This window comes from Maniola hyperantus, chromosome 13 (genome assembly GCF_902806685.2).
Source record: "Maniola hyperantus chromosome 13, iAphHyp1.2, whole genome shotgun sequence".
NCBI classification, from domain to species: Eukaryota; Metazoa; Arthropoda; class Insecta; order Lepidoptera; family Nymphalidae; genus Maniola; species Maniola hyperantus.
This window is the reverse complement of record NC_048548.1, coordinates 7,581,086-7,604,333: the sequence shown is the minus strand read 5'-3', so window position 1 is coordinate 7,604,333 and position 23,248 is coordinate 7,581,086. Positions and strand designations below refer to the sequence as shown.

General features: G+C 35.5%; 1 protein-coding gene across 2 annotated transcripts in view; it reads right to left on the bottom strand.

The window, feature by feature from the left end:
• The window catches only part of Mur89F (Mucin related 89F), a 31,277-nt gene that overhangs the window by 661 nt on the left and 7,368 nt on the right, over positions 1-23,248 (bottom strand). Inside the window, exons 1-4 of one of the 2 annotated variants that reach the window (XM_069502458.1) lie at positions 12,463-12,577; positions 6,155-6,298; positions 5,209-5,387; positions 19-5,130 (exon numbers count right to left, since the gene is read on the bottom strand). In XM_069502458.1, coding sequence (XP_069358559.1) covers positions 19-5,130; positions 5,209-5,387; positions 6,155-6,242 — 5,379 coding nt within the window. In that variant the 5' untranslated portion in view covers positions 6,243-6,298; positions 12,463-12,577. Of the gene's footprint in view, positions 1-18; positions 5,131-5,208; positions 5,388-6,154; positions 6,299-12,462; positions 12,578-23,248 lie in introns of those variants that run through there. The other variant, XM_034974935.1, reaches the window with a different exon arrangement.

The following is a 23,248-nucleotide window of genomic DNA, read 5'->3' as shown; positions in this document are numbered from 1 at the left end:
AAAATCATAAAAAATTACCGGGTCATTTTGGGTAGCACCTAGTTGTTTTACAGTGTGTTTTTGTGATATTTGTCCATTACACTTTTTGCTGCTATTGTTTTCTGCCACACATTTAATTTTACTTTCATCATAAATAGTATTGTTTGGACAATTGAATACCGCTATTTTTATCTCATGACTGGTATCATCTTCGGTGCATTGATAGAATAAATTACAATACTTAGGATGTCTTTTGAATGATGTAGGGCACACATATAAAGATTGATCATCAGCGGTGTCGGGACATTCTTTTTTAGTCGAAGTTTCTGTAGTTGACTCTTGGTTATTTTCCGTTGTTGATGTTGTTGACTCTTCTGTTGTGGGCTCTTTAGTAGTTGACGACTGTGTTGTTGACTCGTCAGTTGTTGATGACTGTGTTGTGGAAGTTTGTGTTGTTGATTCATCAGTTGTTGATGACTGCGTTGTGGAAGTTTGTGTTGTTGATTCATCAGTTGTTGATGACTGCGTTGTGGAAGTTTGTGTTGTTGATTCATCAGTTGTTGATGACTGCGTTGTGGAAGTTTGTGTTGTTGATTCATCAGTTGTGGATGACTGTGTTGTGGAAGTCTGTGTTGTGGATTCATCAGTTGTTGATGACTGCGTCGTGGAAGTTTGTGTTGTTGATTCATCAGTTGTTGATGATTGTGTTGTTGATTCATCAGTTGTTGATGACTGCGTTGTGGAAGTTTGTGTTGTTGACTCTTCAGTTGTAGATGACTTTGTTGTTGGCTCTTCTGTTGTTGATGACTGCGTTGTGGAAGTTTGTGTTGTTGATTCATCAGTTGTTGATAACGGCGTTGTGGAAGTCTGTGTTGTTGATTCATTAGTTGTTGATGACTGCGTTGTGGAAGTTTGTGTTGTTGACTCTTCAGTTGTAGATGACTTTGTTGTTGGCTCTTCAGTTGTTGTTGACTGTGTGGTTGATGACTGCGTTAATTGAGTTGTTGGCTTTTCAGTTGGTGATGTCTGTGTAGTTTGAGTTGATGAATATTCACTGGTAGTTGTGGATTGTGTTGTAGTTTTAGTAGGTTTAGATGTAGTAGTTGTTGATTCAGTTTGATTGATAGTAGATATTTGTTCTGTAGTTGTAGATGTTACTGATGTACTTTCGTTTTGCTGTTGTGTACTATTACAATTGCGAGGTGGATATACAGAATCTTCGTGGTTGCAGGTTTCAAGAGCTGGATCCCATATTGTGCCATCAGCACATTCAAAGTGATATACTGAAAACTTTTTGCCATTATTTTCCCAATCAACACATCTATAAAACTTTTTACAGTTACTTTGATCTGCATAAAATCCAGCTTTAGAACAATTGAAGTTTTCACTATTAGGATTTTCAGTTGTACTGTTGCTACAGTTTGAGTTTGTGTCATTTTTATCAGCAGCTACATCACTCGTCGTAGGCTTATCCGTAGTAATAGCCGAAGGACTCTCATTATTATCTGTTGTTGTCTGTTGTGGTCTCTTTGTTGTCGAACTTGTACTTATGGGCGCAGTGCTTTCAGTTCCAGACTTGCATGAGGGTGTTTTAACATCGCGTGGATGATTGCAGGTGGTAATGTCTTGATCCCAAATTGTACCATCTCCACAAGTAAAATCATACTTTGTATACTTTCCGTCATTTTCATAAACACATCTATAAAATTTGTTACAATCGTTGGTATCACCAAAATAACCTTCATCATTGCAAGTGTTTTGTCCTACAGGTTTTGGATTTTTAGTTGTAGATGCTAAGGTTGTAGATGTAGAAGTTGTAGATGACGAAGTTGTAGAATCTAAAGTTGCAGGTGATGTAGTTGTAGATGCTGCCGTTGTTGATGTTGATGTTGTACTTTCTGAAGTATCAGATTCCATTACTTGTTCATCATGTACTGGTTTTGTTTCTGTAGTATTAATTGAATGTTGATTTGAATGACAGGCCTCAACTTCAGACATGTAATTGCACGACTGGATTTTAACATCCCAAGCTGTGCCTTCCGCACAAGAAAACTCATATTTAGTATATTCATCTTTATCTTCGTTAACACAACGATAAAATTTCTTGCAATCATTAGGATTTGCGAAATATCCTTCTGAACTACATACCATATCTTCATAAGGAGGTAAAGGATTTATTGATGTTGTTGTTGACGTAGTTGATGACGAATAAGTAACAGAAATAGAAACCGTCGATGTAGCTACTGATTCTGTTACTGGGCTTGTAGATTGTGATGAATGAGTCGTTGTTTCTACAAATTCGTTGTGAGAATCACCTCCACATTTTTCGACAGCCCATTTATGATTGCATGCTTCAATTTTACTATCCCAAACAGTTCCTTCACCACACATAAACTCATGTTTGACAAAACCTCCATTACCATTGTCCACGCACCTATAGAATTTCTGACAATCACTATTATCACCTATAAATCCACTTGATTTACAGTCGTTTCTAGTTTTCGTAACAGTTATTAACGTGGCTGTAGAACTTGATAATGTTGTTGTTTCCACGAATTTGGAGTTATTATGTCTATCCATATAATTATTCGTTACATATCCATTACTTGATTCTACGACATTTAAATTAGTGCTAGAACTTGTTAAAGGCTTTTTTTTAGAAGTAATACTACCTCCACAACGTTGGACTGCCCAAGCATGGTTGCAAGCTTCTATTTCTGGATCCCAAACAGTACCTTCTCCACATGAAAACTCATGCTGAATGAAACCACCGTTTCCGTTATCTACACATCTGTAGAACTTGTTACAGTTAATAAAATCACCTATAAACCCAGTCATCTGACAGATACTTGTTTGTCTAAGAGTTTGCTTTGATGTCGTTGTTTCCAGATTAACAATAGGTGTCTTTGTTGATTCATTTGGATGTTGAGCGTAACCAGAATCGTAGTCACCAATTTCTTTTTGTGATGTGGCGGTTGGTATAGATGAAATAACTGTAGTAACTCCGAAATCATGAACATTTGTAGACGAAGGTGTATTATATATAGGGCTTGAGGTAACTTCATTTTTTAAGGGAGCACTACTTCCACAGTGCTTCACTGCCCAGGCATGATTGCAAGCTTCAATTTCAGGATCCCAAACAGTGCCTTCACCACAAGAAAATTCATATTTAATAAAACCAGTTTGCCCATTACTGACGCATCTGTAAAACTTCTTACAATCATTAGTATCGCCTCTAAATCCTGTTGACTCACAATCATTTTTTTGATTTATTTTTGGTGCTAATGTCGTTTTAAACAAATTTATTTCAGAGTTCGTTGATGCTGCATCTTGTTGAGGTCCATAAGCATCTTGCAATGTTGCTGCATCTAGTTGAGGTCCATAAACATCTTGTAATTTTTCCGCATCTTGTTGAGGTCCATAAGCATCTTGCAATTTTGCTGCATCTTGTTGAGGTCCATAAGCATCTTGCAATTTTGCTGCATCTAGTTGAAGTCCATAAGCATCTTGTAATTTTTCTGACTGAATCAAAAATGGTGTAGTTTGCGTTTTAGCGGTAGTGTCACTCATATGCATTGTGTTATTTGATGAAAGTGAATTGCAAGAATAAACCGCCCGAGCGTGATTACATGCTTTAATATTTTGATCCCATAGAGTTCCATCGCCACACTCATATTCATATTTAGTAAATGTACCTCTTCCATTATCGACACATCTATAAAATTTCTTACAATCATTTTTATCTCCAACAAAACCTGTTACTGTACATTCTTTCCCTATTTGATTAGAAGCTGCAGTTGTTGATATTAAAGATACAGGTGTACTAACTGTTATAGTGCTTGGAGGTTCATGTTCTTGGTTTGAATGATTAATATAACCACTGTCAATGTTTTCACTAAAAACTGTAGCAGTCGTACTTGTTTTTGATATGAGGCTATCAGTTGTTTTTAAACTATCACCTGCTGATGCACCACCACATTCTTTTACAGCCCAAGCATAATTACACGCTTCCAGTTTCTTGTCCCAAACTGTACCCTGACTACATGAAAACTCGTATTTTGTAAAGCTTCCCTTACCATTTTCGACACATCTATAAAACTTTTTACAATCAATATAATCACCAACAAAACCACTCTGCGTACAAATAAAATTTTGTCTAATTTCAGTAAGTTGTGTGACACTATTTTCGGCTAATTTATTTGTAGAATATGTGGATTGTATAGTAGTCTTTTGACCAAAATTAATGTAATTATTTATATCGTCAATTTGAACATTTGCTTCTGTTCTTCTGTCGTTGCTGTGCGTTGTTGGGTAATTATCCATAGGAGATCCGTAACTTATATGATTTTTGTCTAGATTATATTCATCTTCATTATTTAATCCATTTCCGTAATTGGGTAGAGGTTCTTTTTGTACACTTTCTTGGTTCTGTGCTTCAGGAATTTTATTGCCGTAACTTACACTCGTCTGTTCTGATGCCATGTTATTTGTTAAATGTGATATTTGTGTATAATTGTTGTCGCTTATGCCACCACGACCACAACGTCTGCTTCGAACGGCCCAAGGATGGTTACAACTTTGCATGTGGTCGTCCCAAACTGTGGGATCACTACATAGAAATTCATAACGTATAAATCCCCCTCGTAAATTGCTGACACAGCGATAGAATTTTTTACAGTTCTCACTATCTCCCATAAATCCATCAGAGGTGCAGGGCTGATTTTTTTCTAAAATAGGTAATATAGTCGATGTAGTGATTTTTGGTTTAGTCGAATTTTTAGTCCAAGGATAAATGATTTGGTTATGATTGATATCTTGAACTTTTTGTGGGGTCGATTCTATGTGGTAAGGAGTTGAGGAAGTTATAGCAAATATGTACCCATTTTCCGTTGATGGTATAAATACACCTGAATTATTTAGTGTAGGAGCTTTATAAGTAGTATATCCTGTAATATTATTTGCTGCACTCGTGTATACAGGTACTATTGTACTTATAGGTGATGGCAGTTCATGTTGGTCTATGTCATTCTCATTTTCATTGTCTTGTTCAACCTGCAATCTTATGCCGCCACACTCAGATCGCTTCGTATTGCTAGGGTGGTTGCAAACTTCCGTTTCGGGATCATAAACAGTACCCGGTCCACATTGAAACTGAAATTTTAAATATCAATCGTTGATGTAAATTTTTCAAATTATTCAATTAGAAAAGGAGTAAAAAAACTAACTCACCTTGAAAATTGTAAATTTCCCTCTAGATGATTTCACGCACCGATAGAATGTAGAACATTGTACAGGATCTGCTTTAAACCCTTCTTCAATGCATAAAACTGGGTCGGGTTTATAGCCAGAATATAGTTTTACAATTCGTCCACTGACTCGACCTATTCGACCCTCTGCAGTTGAAGTTTCTGCAAAAAAATCAATAACTAATAATGATAATGAGATCATGTCATAATTCGCACTTTCCAGACCATACTGGACGGGTCAATTTAGTGAACAAGTCACCTAACCTAGAACGTAGATAGAAGAACTCTAACAAAACATCTATGACCGGATTTTGGTTTTAGCCTTCCTGTTCCCGCATAAAAATTTATATAATACGTACCCATACGTACCTACCCGCTTCCGTCTGTGGGACCGACATTAAATTTCTAGTGCCTGTTTTTTATTTATATTTTATAAATGGGAGGTCCCGGGTTCGATTCCTAGCAGGGCCAATTTGGGAATTAATAATCTCTAAATTTACTCTAGTCTGGTCTGCTGGGAGGCTTCGGTTGTGGCTAGGTACCACCCTACCAGTATAGCTGTACCGTCAAGCGATTTAGCGTTCCGGTACGATGCCGTGCAGAAAACGATAAGGGGCATTGGTTTTAAAAAAACTTTCATACCCCTTCCAAGTGGGCCATTTTCCATTTTAGACTGCATCATCACTTCAGACGGTGAGATCGCAGTCAAGGGTTAACTTGTAATGTAATCGATAAAAAAATCATATTAGACAGCCAGAAGTGAGCTATTTTCAAGATGGACAGTGCTAGCTTTGAAAACTAGTAAACTCCTGTAACTTTATTAATTTTTACCGTAAAACAATTTTTATTTAGGTACCTAACGTTTTTAGGATCAAAGAATTAATTTCAACCAATAAATGGACCAGATAATAAAAATATAGGTTACGTACCATTTTCGTTTGCTCTTATTGTTTCAACTAATGCAGACAGGACTATTAGCGATATACAAGATCTTCTTACTGGAATCTTCATTTTCATTGTAGCACTTTCGTCACGTCTACTGCGTCATCATTAGGTAGAGTTTTATCTGAAAACTGAAAGAGCTGTGCTGAATTTTCTGTGTTGTTAAATTAAAACTATGAGCTTTTTATTAACTTGACTTGTTCGTATAATATTATATCCGTCGAAATTCGTAATTTTCTGTGTCTTGTCTGATTTAATTTTAATTTTACAGATATTATAGGTACCTATGCGTGGTTTGGATGACAATAGATTTTTCAATTCATTAATACATTTTTTATTTTCTGTAGATCATAGAAAATAACAATTAATCTATTATTGAATTGGCAAGTAGTCGTGTGTCCGTTGTTACCGATATCGGATCGGATCTTGTAAAAAGCTGTTATTGTATGAAAGTCAAAGGTCAAGATCGTTTATAAGTACAGTCAACAACCTCCATTTACCTTGTACGTATTATCGAATAATTTGCCAAATGCATTCACGATTAACGACATTCACGACTTGATGGGGACAAAGTGGTGTTATGACGACTGCTTTTGATGTATGTTTTATTTTGAAGGTAGGCATAGAAAAGGTAAGTATACCTACTTATTCTTATTTTAGTACTTGACCCTTTCCTTATGTTTTTGCATTTCACGGAGACGAGTGGCCATGGTGTTACCATCTCGACCTGTCACGTATAACTATTGGCATGTAAGTAACGTTTTGAATTTCATATTACGGACTTTATCCGGGCACACAAGTCGCAACGTCCGTAAATTTCACTTTCAAGTTCGGGGATTATTATAATAATAAATCCAAGCAATACTCAGGCAATTATTCACGAGAGCTACAAACGAATAACATACAATTAAATTCAGACAAATCTTTGCTTAGTTATGCATATCGTGTCATAATTTACACACTACTGAGTTATGTTTCATGTAATAATTTAGGTTTATAATGCTTCGAATGAATCATCGGTATGATCGCGAGCGAATGTGTTTTGCTCTTGGTACTTAAATAACTTTGTACAAAATAGGTACCTACCTCCTACCTACCTCCTAAGAGGCCTGCATTGGGATCCGTACCCAAAGGGTGCCAAAGGAACCCTATTACTAAGACTCCCCTTTCCGTCCGTCCGTCTGTCTGTCAGCGGGCGGTAAATATTTTGTAAACCGTAATAGATAGTTGAAATTTTCACAGAATGTATAGGTACCTATTTCTATTGCCGCTATAACAACAAATGTTGAAAAAAAATTCAAAATGGCCGCCATGAAAAATAAAAATAAAATAAAAAGTATTATTTCTCGTACGAACGAAACCCTTCCGTGTGCGAGTCCAACTCACACTTGACCGTCTTTATGATTTACCTCGGTGCACTTTGATTAATCTGTAGACCAGCGGAATTGAAGAGACCAATAAAGTTATTGAATTCTTTTTTGAAATAATTTCTTAATAATGTGAGTGGTGGAGTGGTGGTGGAGTAATACATGTTCTGTTTCACCCGCAATCATATCCAGTTTCAGTCAACACACCTTTAAGGCTTGCGCCTACTGGTGGTACGACACTACTGACTATAGGGGATCCTTCGGTATCACTCCTTGCAAGCGCCATTTCTATTCTATTATAGGTGCATATTAAGTTACAGTAGCCGGCAAGAAATATTGAACATCGACTTTCAGAATAAGATTTCGGGTTTGTAAAGCGTTTTCTCTATCACTCATACCTATGTGTCGTTTTATCAGTCTTTACGAAACCACTATCTTTTTCTAAAGGACGATGTACAATATTATTTTCTGCCGCGTACAGCATTTATTTCAATTCGTGGCATGGCAATTGCCGTGCCGTACAAGGCTTTTGGGTGCGTTTGGTACAAATATATAAATATATAATTTATAATATTTTAAGTATATTATAGGTTATCATTAAAAAAATAGATAAGAGGAAATATTATACCTATCATAAACGGTGAAATAAATATTTCCTTAACCATAATTTAATGAAAGAAAAAGAAAAAGAAAATTTTCTCTATAGGATCAATGAAAGCCTATTTATTTATTCATGGTATGAAAAAATCATCACGAAATTGTCGCGATATGAAAATTAATGGCTCTTTAATGTTTGATAAATTAAAAATTCTAAAAGTAATTGAAAATTGCTGTAGTCAATAATTTTAACGCTTACAAAATGACAGTTTAATTAACCTAAAGGATCTAAAAAGAGCACAACACAGCAGAAAAATGGCTTTAAGAATCGAATAGGCACATTAAGGGCCCATCTGTACCAAATCATCTCGTTCTCGGTAATTCCTCAGGCATTTTTCTAAAGGTCACATGTGAATAACCAGTCAGTCTTCATAAGAACAAATCGACCACGCACCTAGTTCATTGCCACGAATAAATACAAGCTGAAGTTGTGAAAAAAAGAACAAAAGATATACTGGCTACGATAATAATTATAATTTGTCCCAGCGATGATACAATACAATCCTGTTTTAACATTCATAATGTATGGGTACACTTGAACTAGGTACATTATACATTTAATAATTTTTCAGGAATTATGTTATAATATGTAGATGATATCCGCGACTTCGTCCGCGTGGATTTGTTTTTGAAATCCCGTGCGAACTCTTTGATTTTCCACGATAAAAAGTAACCTATGCCCAGGATGCAAGATATCTCTGTGCTAATTAGATGATGCTCACGACTTCGTTCACGTGGATTTAAGTTTTTTAAGAATCCCGTAGAAACTCTTTCATTTTCCGAAACAAAAAGTAACACAATATCCTTTCCTGGGACTCAAGTTATATCTGTAACAAATTTCGTGAAAAATGGTTAAACAGATGGGTCGTGAAAAACTAGCAGATAGACGGACAGACAGACACACTTCCGTAACTATTATTTATAATATTAAAGAAAGTGTACTAAAATAGTAGATAATAGGATACTGGGTATAATATGGCCTTCCAACATCAATGGGGTATCTATAGGTACGAGTATAAGTAAGCAATTTAGTTGTTGTTGGATAGCTTTCATACAAACCCTTTGCAAAATGTTGTCTTTTTGGTTGTTTTATCTTTATTTCATAAAATTATACTGCTATCTTTGAATACTCTCATCGATATATTCTATCACACAGCGGGATGCCATGTACGAGTCTTTAGCGAAACGCGTAAAATATGAGTGTATTTTTTAAACAAAGCAGTGTGCAGTGCTCCATCTTATTGTTAATTTCTAATTATTTGGAACGTAAAAGGGCAACACATAATATCATTTTTTTAGCATCTGCGATCTGGTATTTTAAGACCTCTCTTTTTCTTCTTTATCCTGGGTTTCTTTTCCGCACTTAGATGTACTTAGTTGTCCGTTGTACGTGAGACCGCTTGTGTGGCCTCCCGCCGCGCAACCTATCACTTCAGTCAGCCGAGCGGGCTACCCAGGTCAGCGAGGACTTCAGGAGTGTCGCTGGAGACGCTGTAGGCTTCTCGTTTGGCAGATGCACTATCTGCCAAACACAGATCACTATCTTTTGAACATATTGCTACCTAATCAAACCTATTGGTTGGATCCTCTTGCAGGCATTGCTCCTGTACAACAGTACAGTCACAAAACATGAAACATCATGTTTTGGGACTTGTTACGTTTAGCATGATTTGCCAGCTCCTCACTAAATAGCTTTCAACAGGGTGCAATGTGTAACGTTGGTAAATTCCGATACAAGCGACCAAATGAGGAAACCAAAGCCTTTATCCCAAGTTCTGTAAAGCGATGAGCGATCATATCGCGGCTTACACAAATGCTAAGAGCAGCGTGTGTACCTAGTCCTACCTATGTTTTCTCTAAACTGTGATCGAGTGTAAACAAATTCGATGAAGCTTTATAGATAGCCATCAATGATTTTATATGCAAATGGGAATTGATACCAGGAGCAACACATGTTACAGAGCTGCATGGTACAATAAATTATTTAAAATGGAGCAAGAATCGTCGGCAGACTATCCAATCATAATATTCTAATTCTAAGAGCACTGTTTTATCTCGGCAAAGAAGTTAAAAAGTTGAAAAAAAACAAAAAAACAGTAAATTGCTACTTTAGCGTAAGATAACCTTTAGGAATAACGGTGTAATCAAAATCATATTTTGTTTCCGAAGCAAATAGCACAATTGAAATGAGTAATATGAACAGCGGGGTTTTCATTCATAATTATTATCATCGGACATCGGAGTCGTCTGCTATTGATTTGTCTATAGGTAGGAGACATTATCTCCTGTATCAAACTCATATAATTAATTGTACCTATTTAAAAATTATACTATCGGGTTAGTGAGTAGTAATACGTATACCTACTTAGTCTCCGGATTACTGGTCTTTGATACCTACCTACATCCACGAACTCTACGTCAGCAATTTTTATGAATGTGCTTATGATATTACCTCTGATCTGCCTCTGAGTACGAATAGGTAGACCGTACATTACTTAGGTATTAATTATTTTTACTGGACTTATTAATGTTCTTACAATTAGGTAGGTACTTAGCCGGTTTCCTTCGTTCCTTTGTTTATTTAGTTCATTTTGATTCTAAACTTAGTAGGTAGGTAGGTATAATATTAATAAGTAATAACAATACCTATTATACTCTTAGCGTTTGCTTTAATGACGGTCAACCACGAATCCAATTATTTATAGCTCGTAAAAGTAATTTTAATTATAATCCTTCTCAATAATTTAAAGTATTTTATGGTTCAATAACAAAGTACTTTCAACATACCTACCTAAATCAAAATTGTATGATCCTTTCTTATTTCTAAAGGCAAATATACGCGATTCGATCTCGTATTTCATTTGTCAGCTCTTTAAAATGTAAATAAAGTAAGGCCGAGTCGAGTTCGATCCTTATTTATAGCCTTTATGGACTAAGAGCCCGCCCATGCCAGACCTTCGTTATTTTAAAGCTGAAAGTCTCTCTGCATATTGTCCCCAACACCGGAAGGAACGTTTGTTTGGGTCATGGTGGCTTTGGGAGATTACAGGTAATAAAGGTGTAAAAAACTTACGCCAACGTTTTTTTTTATATTTCGTTCGGAATAGTATTAGAAATCACGTCATGCATTGCCAGACACTTAGTGTCGTAGCAACCGCCTGCCATACACCCTTAAACTAAAGTTTAAGCTTTCAGCTTTTATACAATAATGAAGGTCTGGCACGCGCTGGCTCTCTCTATAAGTGACGTATGGGCTCTTTAATAAGGCCCAAGGGCTAGCGAGAGTAAAATTGCATAAGTCGAGAGGATACTTTATTGCGACTTGTTGAAGGGTGCAGGTGAAACAGGTTCAAGATTCCCTTTCCAGCTGTGGTGAGAACTGCATTCTTGTGCTCGGTGTTTGATTGAAACCAGCTAGACGCAGATGTAAAAATATAAAACGGGATCTTTGTCGGCACACAACTATTCTAGGCCCTTTGCGTAATGTGAAGCAATAATATTTCGTATTTTAATGAGAATAACCTTAAGAACCATACCTTCTGCCGCGCTATTTGTAAAAAACCGGCCAAGTGCGAGTCAGGCTCGCGCAATGAGGGTTCCGTACTACAGTCGTATTTTTTCGACATTTTGCAGGATAATTCAAAAACTATGATGCACAAAAATAAATAAAAATCTGTCTTAGAATGCGCAGGTGAAGCCCTTTCATATGATACCACACTTGATATAGTTATCTTACTTCGAATATTGAAAATTATTAGTTTAGGGTTCCATTTTTCCTTTTGAGGTACGGAACCCTAAAAAGCGGTTAACTGCAAAAAGTTTTCGAGTTATCGCCATAAAACGTGGGAATTTTCAAAAGAAAAATAATTTGTGGCCTAAAATATCTGTAAAATATGTCTATATAATTACCGTAAGGTGATGATACTGTTATGATATAAGGTGATACTTTTATTTACATAGGCTGGCAGGAGCGTCATTTACAGTCAAGTGTACCTATTACTCGTAACTAATGCAAAGTCAAGTTGAGGAAATGGTAACATACACAAACAAACACAAAATACTTTTACCTTAGGTAGAACGTAAAAGTACAGAACTACACGTCCTGTACTTCGCTCTATCATTTAAAAATAATATTATGCCTTTTAGTAATTTCTTTCCAAACAGGCTCAGCAGAAGATAAGTACCTAGATAGGTAGGTTCATCAAAGTAAGTAATTGCACAATATAAATAAGTAGGTAGTAATTGCCTCTGAAAATAAAAGTAGTGCTTACCTAATTTGCAGAGTTGTAGCAGAGAGTATACAGAATAAAACATAATTGGGTTGCAAAATAAGACAAATGCTATCGCATTGTTTAAACTAAACAAACTACAAAGTGCTATGAAGATTACAGACTAGCTACAGAGTGGGCAAGACATGCAATTGATTCACAAGGGAGGTAATGTAATATTCCTGTAGAACCCGTTTATGAGTGGTTAGCCTATTCCCGCCCTAGTTGACTACTGAAGAATGTGAGATGCTCGCTAATTATGGACTTTAAAACTCAATTTGCTGTAATAACTAGTTATAAGACGTAATAGGGTTTTTTTTATCATAATGTTTATTTATCAATGCTCTGTGCATTTTCATTTTTAATTAGTACTTAGGTTTGTAACTTCCTAACAACGCAACGTTGTTTCGAAAACATTATCATTTTTTATTTTCCTAAATATCAGCTGAGTTTAAGATTTTGAGATTTTTATGTAAAACTTCAAACGGCGCCAAACTAAACTTTAAAAAGAAAAATCGTATAAATAAAAAAATAAGTAGGTATCTACATTACAAATCGGATACCGTTTCAAATTATATTCATTACTCAATACTACTGGCACGTTCACGGTCAAGGCTTCTCGTTTATAATCGTATAAAGAATACCTAAAGCATATTGTTTAATTGCTCAGTGATTATCCACTTATATATTAAACAAACCCAGAAGCAAAAAGAAGTATGTCACTGGAAGGATTCTGAGATATTTTAATAACTGAATAATTAATTAATCGATGGAAAAAGACGGACGAAAATCCAATTATAGGTTGGTTGCGATTGATGGTGCTTTTTAATTTTTTTAAACAGATTTTCACAAAACTTTAGTAACTCACTAGATGGTGTCCACGACTTTTTAAAGCTTACAAGCTTTTTAAAAATAGCATGGGAACTCTTTGATTTTCCGGAATAAAAAGTAGCTTATGTCAGTCTGCGGGATGAACCTAGATAAGCTAACTCTGTAGATACAAAACATCAACCAAAACTCTGTACCAGACAGACAGACAGCACAGACAGACAGCTGACAGACAGACAGACTGTCACGTTTGTAATATTAGTATGGATTAGGTACAAATGAAGGAAGATTTTCTTCTGATTTTCCAACAAAAGTTTAGCTTCTCTCCCTACTCAGTCTAGCACCTAGGTTATAATAATATTGTTATTGAACAAACAGTAAAACGGATTATCTACACCTAATATGCTGCTGCTGCTGAGTATGCTAAGCCTAAAAATAAAAAAATAAAAATACAAGAGTTTTTATTCAATATTTCTTACTACGTGATGGCATCAAAGGCTAATAATTTGTTGACGCTTAATTGTAGCAAATTATAATATAAAAGAGGTAGGTATATGATGCATAATAAATTAAATGATGGAATTATTGCTCTACACCGGATGTCAATAATTATATTGCATTTTTATTTAGAAAAAAATTGTAGATTAAGTTATGATTAACCAGATATTATGATAATCGCGACTTCGTCTGCGCGGATTTAAGTCTATAAAGATCCCGTGGGAACTCTTTGATTTTCCTGGATACTCAGGATTTTTTTAAACTGTTTATAGTCATATTAATAACTAGCTTATGCCCGTGACTTTGTCCGCGTGGACAACACAAATTTCAAACCCCTATTTTACCCCCCTTAGAGGTTGAATTTTCAAAAATTCTTTCTTAGCGGATGCCTACGTCATAATAGTTATCTGCACTGAAACTGCCTGAGAGTTTTCCATAATGTTCTCAAAGGTGTGTGAAGTCTGCCAATCCGCACTGGACCAGCGTGGTGGACTATGGCCTAAACCCTTCTCATTCTGAGAGGAGACCCGTGCTCAGTAATGGGCCGGCGATGGGATAGTCATGATGATGATGATTGTGGCGTGAAGGAGTAATAAACATACAAACTTTAATAACAATTACATAAATATTATAAGTAATATTATCAGTAGGTATTAGGATATTATAGGATTTAGTATTTAGTAGTACATACTTACTATTATAAAAAAAAACTACTTGCAAACATTAACATTCATGAATTTTGTAATTATTCTGATTATTCTGTGAAGTACGATTAAATGGTTGAGTGACTGAGGAAGCTGTTTTACGGAATGATATACGTCTACCAACAGCTAACGTACCTAATAGGTATCTTCCTAGTGATTTTTAAGCTTCCGTACCTCAAAAGGAAAAACGGAACCCTTATAGGTTCACTTCGTTGTCTGTTTGTCTGTCTGTCTGTCTGTCTGTCTGTCAAGAAACCTACAGGGTACTTCCCGTTGACCTAGAATCATGAAATTTAGCAGGTAGGTAGGTCTTATAGCAGACATTAGGGGGAAAATCTGAAAATCGTGAATTTGTACTTACATCACAAAAGAAATTAAAATGTGTCATGAAAAAATAATTAGTATTTTCATCTTTCATAGTAAGATTACTATATCAAGTGGGGGCATCATATGAAAGGGCTTTACCTGTACATTCTAAAACAGATTTTTATTTATTTTTATGCCTAAATAGTTTTTGATTTATCGTGCAAAATGTCGAAAAAATACGACTGTAGTACGGAACCCTCGGTGCGCGAGTCTAACTCGCACTTGGCTGGGTTTTTTATTTAGTGTCAAAAATAAAAGAAGACATACTTATATCATACAGCTTATAACATAGTAAATATACATACATATATAGTATGTATAGTCAACCGCTGCTTTTTAAAATTTAAATGGCGAGCAAATGAAGTCAGCTGATGATAAGTAATTATATTGCCACCCATAACTATTTTGCAGTACCAGAGCAATTGCCAATGCGTTGCCAGTTTTTCAGTAATTTGTTAATTCGTGCCTTGAATAACACCATGATGAAATTTTTCTAGTATTAGATGTTATAGCTCATGTTAGGTTGAGATGGTAATCGGGATATGAGGCGAGGGCCGCCTCGCACACCCGCACGTCACCCGAACTCGCCCGCACCGGGTTAGCGCGGGGGCTGAGCGGGTTTGGCGAAGCGTTCCCTTCCCCGCTTGCCATCTCGACCTGTCGCGTACACCTATTCGTAAGTAGGTAAAATACATGCAGGATTACAAAAAATATACAAACATTTTCCTTGCATTTCATACGTCGTACCTTGACACCTCATAGTCATAGGATACCGTAATTTTCACGGCTGATCACGATTTCCATGCAGCCGTGTCAGTTATTACGAACGATGACTTCATGAGGCATGCCTATTGATATTCAAGTATTCCAGGACCAGAAAAGATCGATTTGAAAATAAAAATAGGTACCTACATACCTAAGTAAAAATACAAAAACAGATAGGGACGAGAAAAAAGAAACAAGTCATTTATCACGACTGAAAACAAACCCTTTTGTTTTTATTTCATTTCCAGAATATAGGTACCTAACTTTGGTGTCTCAGGTGAGAGGCACTTCAAGTAAATGAGTTCCCTCCAGATTTTAAAAACCTAAATCCACGCAGATGAAGTCGCCGGCATTATCTAGAGTATTAATAATGATACCTACGATAATATGTAAGTAATGTAATTCAAATATGACGAACAAATCCCGCTGCAAAGCGTAGGTACGCTTTAAGCTTGGTTAAAAATAAGCTCGGTACGAGAACTTAGTTATTTTAACCATTCCATAAATAAAGAAGTTATTGCCACATTTACAAAAAGGTAGAAAAAATGTAGCGATGTTGTTACCCGAAGACTTTTTATTAGGTACATTCCCTTTTACCCTTTTTTTCCTTTCCTTTTTTTCCCTCGCACACTTAAAAACGTCTAACAATTTTTACAATTTATAAATAATGCATTGGCTTTTATATTTAGAGACCACTTATGTATTTAGTTATATTAGGTCTGCAACTGATATTTTTCCACGAATAACTAAACTATATAGGTATCTACTTTGTTCGTAATATAATATCTGAATTACTGTAACAAGTATATAATTTTTCAGTAGCATCTGAAAAGTCAGTTAAAAGAACGAGCTTCACTCTATGCCGTAGTTAATAGTATTGTATGTAGTCAATAATGGCTCTATATTACTAATTTAGTAGGTTCCACGAAGCATTTCAAGACTTTATTTTTTTTGATACGTGTCATAAATCATAATACAATAACTTTCAGTTTGTTTGTTTGATGTTTTGAAGAAACGTGCTAACAAGATAATACCTAATATGTAGTTGCTGCTAATCAAAGTATCACGTTCAACAAAAGGTTCCAAATTACCATCATGAAAGTTGAAACAGTTACTAGAATAACACTATTTCATATACATTTCATTTAGATCTATATACTAATTAATATATCAAATAAATCAATATCCGTTATACATATGCAGTTATTCTATTAAACAAAGATCTATGTTCGATATCTATCTATGCCTACCTACTAAATAAAGGTCTAATGACATTTTGTTTTAATATTTTATTTGAAGGCTTTTTACATTGCTTTAGGTACTAGGTGAACCTGTGTCTTACGGCGGTTACGCACTCGTCCGATCCGAGTCCGAGAAAATACGTTCCTTCCTGTTTTGTATGGTAGAGTATAACATATAATGTCGTAGATATTTTTTGTATCCGTATTTTCACGGATTCGGATCGGATGAGTGCGAGATCGCTGTTAGGGGTAGTGCGGCCAGGTAGGTCCACACATTTAATTATTCCTATTTTCAAAAGAAACAAACTATTAACTTTGTCAAATTAAAGTAAAAAAACCAATTGCACATTTACAACATAAACCTTTCCTGTATTCACCCATAAAATGTTAATGGTAATAATTATAAAGAAGTCTTGTAAAGAGTACCTACCTACCTATTTCATGCCTGATGGCTGATTTAGACATTTATAGGCATCAACATGCTGTCGTATTTACGAGGCCCCTAAAACATTTAAATATCTTCAAATTAGCACTAAATAAATCTGACAATGATCATAATTCAACGTTACGGTTGTTACCTTAGATGTTATCAGTTATCCGGCGATTCTGAACTGGTTGTGTTGCAACCGATACTGTAAAACTTTCTTATTGTTTAGTTTTAATTGTGAAGATGCAATAAATTGTGAATTCAGTTCAATGTCGTTTGAAACTAGGTCACTACTAAATAGAGACAGCGACCCGCGTACATATACCTAGAAGTTTATGAAAATAAAATTAATTTCAAGTAGGTACTTGGCATGAAAACTTTTAAAATGGCCGTAGTACGTTACTTCTATTTTACTAAACTCACTTATTTTACCTAAGTTTTCTGTCTAAACACATTTAAAATGTTTCTAAGACGCCTATCAATCTTATTTTATGTAATAATATTATATTCACTTGTAGTTGGCAAAAATACAATACCTAACTTTGAAAATTATGAACGCAGGTAATTCTCTTCATAAAAACAATATAAAAATTGTAAGTATTTATGATTGGTTATTTAATTTTCTCCGAAATCGTTAAGTTATTCGTACCCACTTATACTTAATATTATAATATCGAAAGTATATTTGTCTGGGACCTTTTCAATGATCAATCCGCTCAACCGATCTTAACGAGTACATAGCTTGCATCCCGGAGACGGATACGGGATAAAGGGTACTTTTTTATCCTGAAATTTATACCTGAAAATCAAAACCAGGTGTTTAGAAAAAAAACCTAAATCCACCATCATCTAGTACCAAATTATTGGAAGAATTTCAATACGTACTGATGAGTGGTGAAGAATTTAAATAACACGAGAATAACCAATTGACTAGTTTTAAAAGGACAGTTCCCGTTTCTACGTCTTGGTAATTTACTTTTCTTACCTTAGTATAATTAATTTAAGCTAATTGGAAATTGGAATTCAAAACCAATCATAAAAATTTCTATCCAAATAGAAACATTAAAACTGAGTTCATAGTATTATAACATGGTTATAACTGTCAGACGTTTTTGTAACGGATCCTAATTCCTAATTGGAGATGATGAATTAATCCTATCAATATAATTATCCTATGATGTCTACAATTAACGGGATCGCGTATAAACCTCAGCATACCGTACAAACACTAGCTTATTCCCGCGACTTCGTCCACGTGGACTACACAAATTTCAAACTCCTATTTTACCTCCTAGAGGTTGAATTTTAAAAAATTCCCTTCTTGACGGATGTCTGACGTCATAATAGCTATCTGTATGCCAAATTTCAGCCCGAATCGTCCAGTAGTTTCAGTTATGTGTTGCTAGATAAGTCAGTTAGTCAGACAGTCAGTCAGTAAGTCAGCTTTTCTTTTTAACCGACTTCAAAAAAAGGAGGAGGTTCTCAATTCGTCGGAATCTTTTTTTTTTATATTATAGAAAGAGAGAAGATTAAAATATACAAGAGTCAAAATCAAAGTCAAAGACTATGCAATAGTGAAACCAGAAAGATTACTATAGGAGGTAATTAAAATAGTGATTAGGAATAATATCAACGTAACATTATCCCACGCCGGACTTTTTAATTTTTTCAGGAGTATCTGCAAAATTTTATCGTTTAAATGAAATCGTGATCCAGGAAATCAGATGTTGCACCACAAAATATATAAAGTCATCGTTACATTCTTTATTATGGCTAACTACACCATTTGCGATCTTTTATAACAATATTTTTACGATTAAATCCCTTGTAATTTCGAGTTTAAGGACCCATTAAATTAAACGGTCGGTTGCCTCACTATAAATAATAATTTTATTATTTACCAAACGCATAATATTGATTTAAAAGGGTGTATAAGTACCTACTTTTGAATTTTGCGTAAGTTTCGGTATGCTTTGAATTCAGAAAGATGCTACAAGGGGTATGTAAGTTAGTATATATAGGCTTCTGCATTATAAATTCCATGCCACCAATACTTATACTATGTAGTAAGGGCCTATTGCTTATAATGAGTCACAGTTCACTCATTATTTATAGCACCATAAAAGTTTAAGAACAATTCTAATCAGGTTTTTTTCTTCTGTGGGTAAAAACACCCTCATTGTTTTAATCAACATTTTATCATCTTGTGTAGCTACTAAAATATTATAAGTAGGTATGTATATAAAAGTCTATTTCTCACGATCTTAGTTATAGGTTTTTGTAATATTATAAGTTAAGTAAGTATATTTTTATTTGACGATTTTAGGTAAGCCAGTAAATTGAATTTTCTAACACGTAAACAAAAAAAACAGTTAATTATCAAATTTCAAACAACTGTACCTGTACGCTAAATAATTAAAGTTAAAACCTATTTTTTGCACCATACGTTAATTACGGGAAGTGTTAACACAGCCATACAGCAAAAAATAAAAAAAATAGAACAATAAAATTCCATTTGAATGTAGAACAAAGCGTCAGCGTTGATTGTTATTTAACTGCCTAATTAGGCAGAGACAAAAAACTTGCCGCACACAAAACATCCTTAGTCAGCCGTAGATACGTGTTCGATGATAACGATCGTAATTATGATTTCTGGATTAAAAATGAGGTCATTGAACATGCAGTGGGCGCGCCAAATGCCTATTAAGGGCGTTTGTGCACTCATTCGTATTCGATTCATATTCGTTTTCGTAAAAATACGATCCATAGTGCCCGTCATGGTGCGTAGTGCGTACGCGGTACGTTTGTGCACTAAGGGCGATTACGCACTGCATCCAATCCGAATCCGTGAAAATACGTTCCGAGTAGTCATAGAACTATTTATATGGTTTAACTCGGGTGACGGAGTCGGAGCTAGTGCTTACTAGCTCCGACTCCGTCACCCGAGTTCTCTCCGTCATCCGTGAGAATATCTCGGATGTGCCTCGGATTCAAATCGGATGTATGAAGTAGTCCAAGAAGTCCACTGAATAGCTCAGATTTAGATTAGAGATCGGATTAGTGCTCAAGCAATATCCGAGTTCGTTCCGAGTTTATTTTAACCGTATTTCACAGACTTGGATTGGATGAGTGCATAACCGCTCTAATTCAGTTCGTATTTATACGGATCCGTCAAACTACGAATCAAATGCATTATGTAAGTTTTGTATGACGGCCAGTTCGAATCGTATTTATATGAAAATGAATACGAATGAGTGCACAGATGCCCTTACGAGGACGCGACGCGGTTCGTGATTTGTAGGACTAGCAAACACCTATGCTCTGCCCCCCAATTGTGTAAGAATAACCATTTCATGGCTATCGCAATCGTCAAGAATTCTGCCCTTTGATTGGCTGTGAAAAAATGTAAACAGCGAATCAACCAATCAAAAGGCAGAATTTCTTGACGATTGCGATAGCCATGAAATGGTTATTCTTACACAATTGGGGGGCTGATTAGATACCTACATATCGATTGCAATGATTCATTGTCTTCACTGTGAAGAGTCATACGTGTAAAACAAACTTTTCTGTGGACATATGACATACAGTGGGGTATCATTAATTAATTAGCTACGTAGTTTTGTTTTAGTTTTGTTCTTTCTCCATGTAAAGTGCCATTCCATTGAAAAATTATGTTTAGTAATGAACTAAACGAAAACAATACCTACTAGAGAGAACATTATCATATTTTTGCATATTTGTAGTAAATATAATTATTATTTTTTTGCCCAGCTCTCTATCCAATTAACAAAATAATGTATTTACTATTTACAAAAATCTGAACAGTTGATAAATTAATTAGTTATTCGAGAAAAACGATTTATTTAGTTTGTAAATTTCCTGACAATAGATAGGATTGCATGGCGCCTCTATCCGAGAGAACTGAAGAGTAACTAGGTACCTGCTACATAAAGGCGAGAATTCACTTTTACGATACATTACTCTACGCTGAAAATACCTTAAACTATACTACGTACCCCAGTTGTAGTTGAAATTCCGAGCAAAACTACCTGTCGACCAAAGCAACTAGATAGTTGCTTTAGAACTTTAGAAGAAGCATCTGCATGGAAGAGAAATCTTCTAAAGTTATTTGTTGAAAGCCAAAATCGTAAAGGAATCCTGAATGCTAATTGGCCGATGGTAATTTTTGAAGTGAAAACTTCTTTAGGCGCGTTAAGCGACTTTAGGGTGGGTAAAAACTTCAAGTTCGCGTCACCGATATGCAAAGTTCCATCGCAACCTATAAAGGTTCAATTTTTAATAATGGATGTGGAAGTGTATGCCATGGGCGTTGATAGTCAGGGTTGTTGATAAAATAAGGTTGATGCGATGAAATACTTATGGTTTGTTATCGACTTTCAAACGCGTTAAACACGTTACACGTGGTGAATAATAACTTTATTGATGTCATTTGGGAAGAAATAGCGGATTCTTGGCATTGAACTTGGTACGGACCTACTTGGCTAAGTTGCCAAATATGCCATGTACTTACCAACCGCTCTATACTATATGTGTGGATATATCTTTAATTTATACGCCGTAAGTAGGTGCTGATCTTATTATAACGGATTGACCTGCCGTTAGAGTCTTGGTACCCACTTTACACTTCGGTAGGTATACATTACATGGGATATCGGTCTTAGATTTGTTCGATATTAGGCTAAACTATGAAAAAATAAAGTCTAGCTGTACCTATAAAGTTTAATTTGTTCTACATTAGCGTTGCCTTGGTCTTACTCGAGATAATTACATAATATTGTGTCCGGTACAAAAAAATCTCTATTCTAAACTAGCGGATTACCGGCGTGTGCTACTATGCTAAAAAATGCCTGATTCATTTATTTATTGGTCTAAGAGAATCTTCGCATTATTGCTTTTCTAATGAAACCAGTTTGGGGCACATCGGTTGGATAGTTTCAAAGTCTATAACGGACACAAGTAGAAACATTTTTTGTGTTTTTTACTTATATAGAGTAGATTAGAAATGGTATTTGAACAATGTCATTGCAACAAATAAGTACCTACTTACTGCAATTTGCGAAGCTGCTAACAAGCAAATATTAAGAAGGCAAGCTAAGCCTACAAAGTCGATGGTAAAAGATGGTATTAAATAACTCAACGAAAGTACCTTACTCGTTTCACAAAAAAAAGACAAGTGAATTAGGATTGCACGCGAACTCCAGCTGGTTACGTTTTGAATTTGTGGGTTCAGATTGTAATGTATTGCTAATACCTTAAGTTATGATGTAATTATATCGTTAGGTATAATGAACCCTGTGTGTAACCCAGCTGTGATAGCCCAGTGGTTAGGACGTCCGCCTTCTAATCGAGGGTCGGGGGTTCGATCCCGGGCACGCACCTCTAACTTTTCGGAGTTATGTGCCTTTTACTAATTAAATATCACTTCCTTTAACGGTGAAGGGAAACATCGTGAGGAAACCTGCATGCCTGAGAGTTCTCCATACCTAATGTTCTCAAAGGTGTGTGAAGTCTACCAATCCGCACATGACCAGCGTGGTAGACTATGGCCAAATCCTTCTCACTTTGAGAGGTGACCCGTGCTCTGTAGTGAGCCGGCGATGGGTTGATCATGATGATGATAATGAACCCAAAACTTCCGAAAAAACAATAAATAATAAGAATTTCAAAATAGCCACTAAATTTAAAAAAAGTACATAATCTTTTACGAGGTACGGAACCTCTGAGCGACTGCGACTAGCACTTGGCTGTTTGAGGGGGTCTGATATTTTTTCTATGTTAGAAATAGAATGCCATCAGCTGATAGGTATTTACCTAAGGTATTTATATCAAATGGTTAGCCCAACGACGAACTTTTCTCACATTGGTCTGTGCTATGCTGTGGTTATAACATTCTTAACAGCTTTAGCCTCTGCTGGACAGAGGACTTCACGACATCA